Here is a 2,135-nt window from a genome sequence, read left to right on the forward strand (position 1 = left end):
TTGGCACTTTGTTTTTAACAGTTGTACAACTTCAATTTTCTGTTCTCTTTTTTATGATGTTTCTTCTTGTTCCTAGAATGCATCTACTCAAGCTACAAAATCTCCAGACGGTGTTAATAGAAGTGAACATTTTGCTCCTCAGGTTTGTTACTAATGTTAGTTTTGAAAAATAAATTATTTCAGAGTATTATTAATTTTTAGCATTTGATTACATTGAAACAGTGCTGTCTAAACATTTAATACAGTATATCTAGCAAATATGGGTTTGTTCTTGAAAAAGGTTTTAAATCAAAGCAGTCAATTTAAAATTGTCATTTTAAAAATTAATGTCAATCAAGTGAAAACTCTGAAACTCCAATCTTGGCTTTATAGTTATAAAAGGTTACCAAAATAGCCAACAATAGTTTGGAAAAGATTATGAAGGAAGTAGTATTCCTTTTAAAGCTGGTTCCAGTGCATAATGGTTTACTACTAGAAAATTAAGGCTATCTTTATTTTTAAAAAATTAATTGTGAATTAACGTTCAAGTGACTTTTAAAAAATTCTTTCCAAGAAAGAAAGAAAAAATGATAACAGTGACCATCACTACCAGTGGAGATAAATGTGATTATTTGGTTTTAGTGCTAAGTGTTATCACTAAAGGCTAAGATTCATCTAAAAAATTGTGTACTGTGTACCCAGTTTATAGACAGCACTATGCAAGGCTATAGAAAGAGAATATGGATCCTGTTCTTTCTGTCCTAAAAGAGCATGAAGTCTCGGCTGAGGGTGTATGCAGCAGGCATAGGGGCAGGAGACTAGCTTAGGGCTTATGCATATAAGACACTGTGCTAAGGGCTTTAGAGTTTTCACTCACCAAATCCACACAACAGCCCTGTTAGGGTAGTGCTGTTATACCCATGTGCTTCACAGGGATCCTTCTGCTTGTAACTTCTTATCCTCCACTCCTTTTTATCTCCACAACCTTGTCACTTTCTCTTTGTCTTCATAATGCAGGTTGGCTTTCAGGAATTACATCTTTGTTCTAGGCAGGACCGAAGAAAGGACAAAGGCGTATTCTGTCAGGAAGACAGTACTATACCAAAAGATCCCATCTGTAGATTTTCTTTTATAGTATCTGTTAAGAAACTTTGTTGAGTCTTGGAAAAGCTAAATTTAAAAAAGCCCACTAATTGAAATGTGACAGTACCACAATTTAATCCCTGTAGAAATGTATGATATATTCATCATGCAAATACATTTTTGTATTCGGTACCCCAAACTTAGTATCAGGACTAGCAGGATGGCTCATTGGTAAAGGTGCTTGCCATGAAAACCTGACAGCCTGAGTTTGATCTCTGGGAGCCACATAGTGCAGGGAAAGAACTGACTCCCACAAGCTGTCCTCCAACCTTTCTGTCCCAGACCCTATATACATAAGTGAATAAATAAATGTAATAGAAAAATTTAAAAAACAAACAGTCTTTTGTTTTTTAAGAAAACAAATGTTTTATGTAAAATACCAGGAATATAAATGGAATTTGTTAAGAGTTTTTACCAGCCTATTGCTGATGACAGGGAGTAATAAAAATCAAAATGTGTGTATTTTACCTTAAATATTCTGTTGTGCTTTGGTTTCAGTCAGGTGACACACAGACTTTTGCACAGAAGCTTCAGCTCCGGGTGCCTTCAGTGGAGTCTCTGTTTAGAAGTCCAATAAAGGAATCTCTGTTCCGATCTTCTAAAGAGTCTTTGGTACGAACATCTTCCAGAGAGTCCCTGAATCAACTTGACCTGGATTGTTCTGCTGCCACCTTTGACCCACCTTCTGATATGGAGAGTGAGGCTGAAGATGCCACGGGGAATTCAGACAGTCTTAACAGAGAACAGTTGATTCAACGATTGCGAAGAATGGAGCGAAGCTTAAGTAGCTACAGAGGAAAATATTCTGAGGTAGGAACCCAACCTTTGGCTCATACTAAATGTTCTCCCCTCTTCTGTTTTCACATTCATGTTACTGAGCTGCTTTTATCTATCCTGTGATTGACTAATCCATTGGTTCTCTGGATACCCTGGTTAGTGATGGTAGGTAGTCTGTGGCAGTGCCTAGTTAAATACAGTTAGTTTATGGTACAGATGCCCTTTAGCAAGACTGT

At 36.7% G+C, this 2,135-nt stretch overlaps 1 protein-coding gene across 1 annotated transcript; it reads left to right on the top strand.

The window, feature by feature from the left end:
• Window positions 1-76: 76 nt before the first annotated feature.
• LOC103728606 (golgin subfamily A member 4-like) lies at window positions 77-1,932 on the top strand (the record flags this gene model as incomplete). The annotated part of the gene is made up of 2 exons (XM_008826584.1): window positions 77-142; window positions 1,621-1,932. Coding segments are annotated over 2 exons (378 nt in total), but the record flags the coding sequence as incomplete, so codon positions are not given.
• Window positions 1,933-2,135: the final 203 nt, after the last annotated feature.

The sequence above is a fragment of the Nannospalax galili genome, unplaced genomic scaffold (genome assembly GCF_000622305.1).
Source record: "Nannospalax galili isolate Female #2095 unplaced genomic scaffold, S.galili_v1.0 C49976186, whole genome shotgun sequence".
Taxonomy (NCBI): domain Eukaryota; kingdom Metazoa; phylum Chordata; class Mammalia; order Rodentia; family Spalacidae; genus Nannospalax; species Nannospalax galili.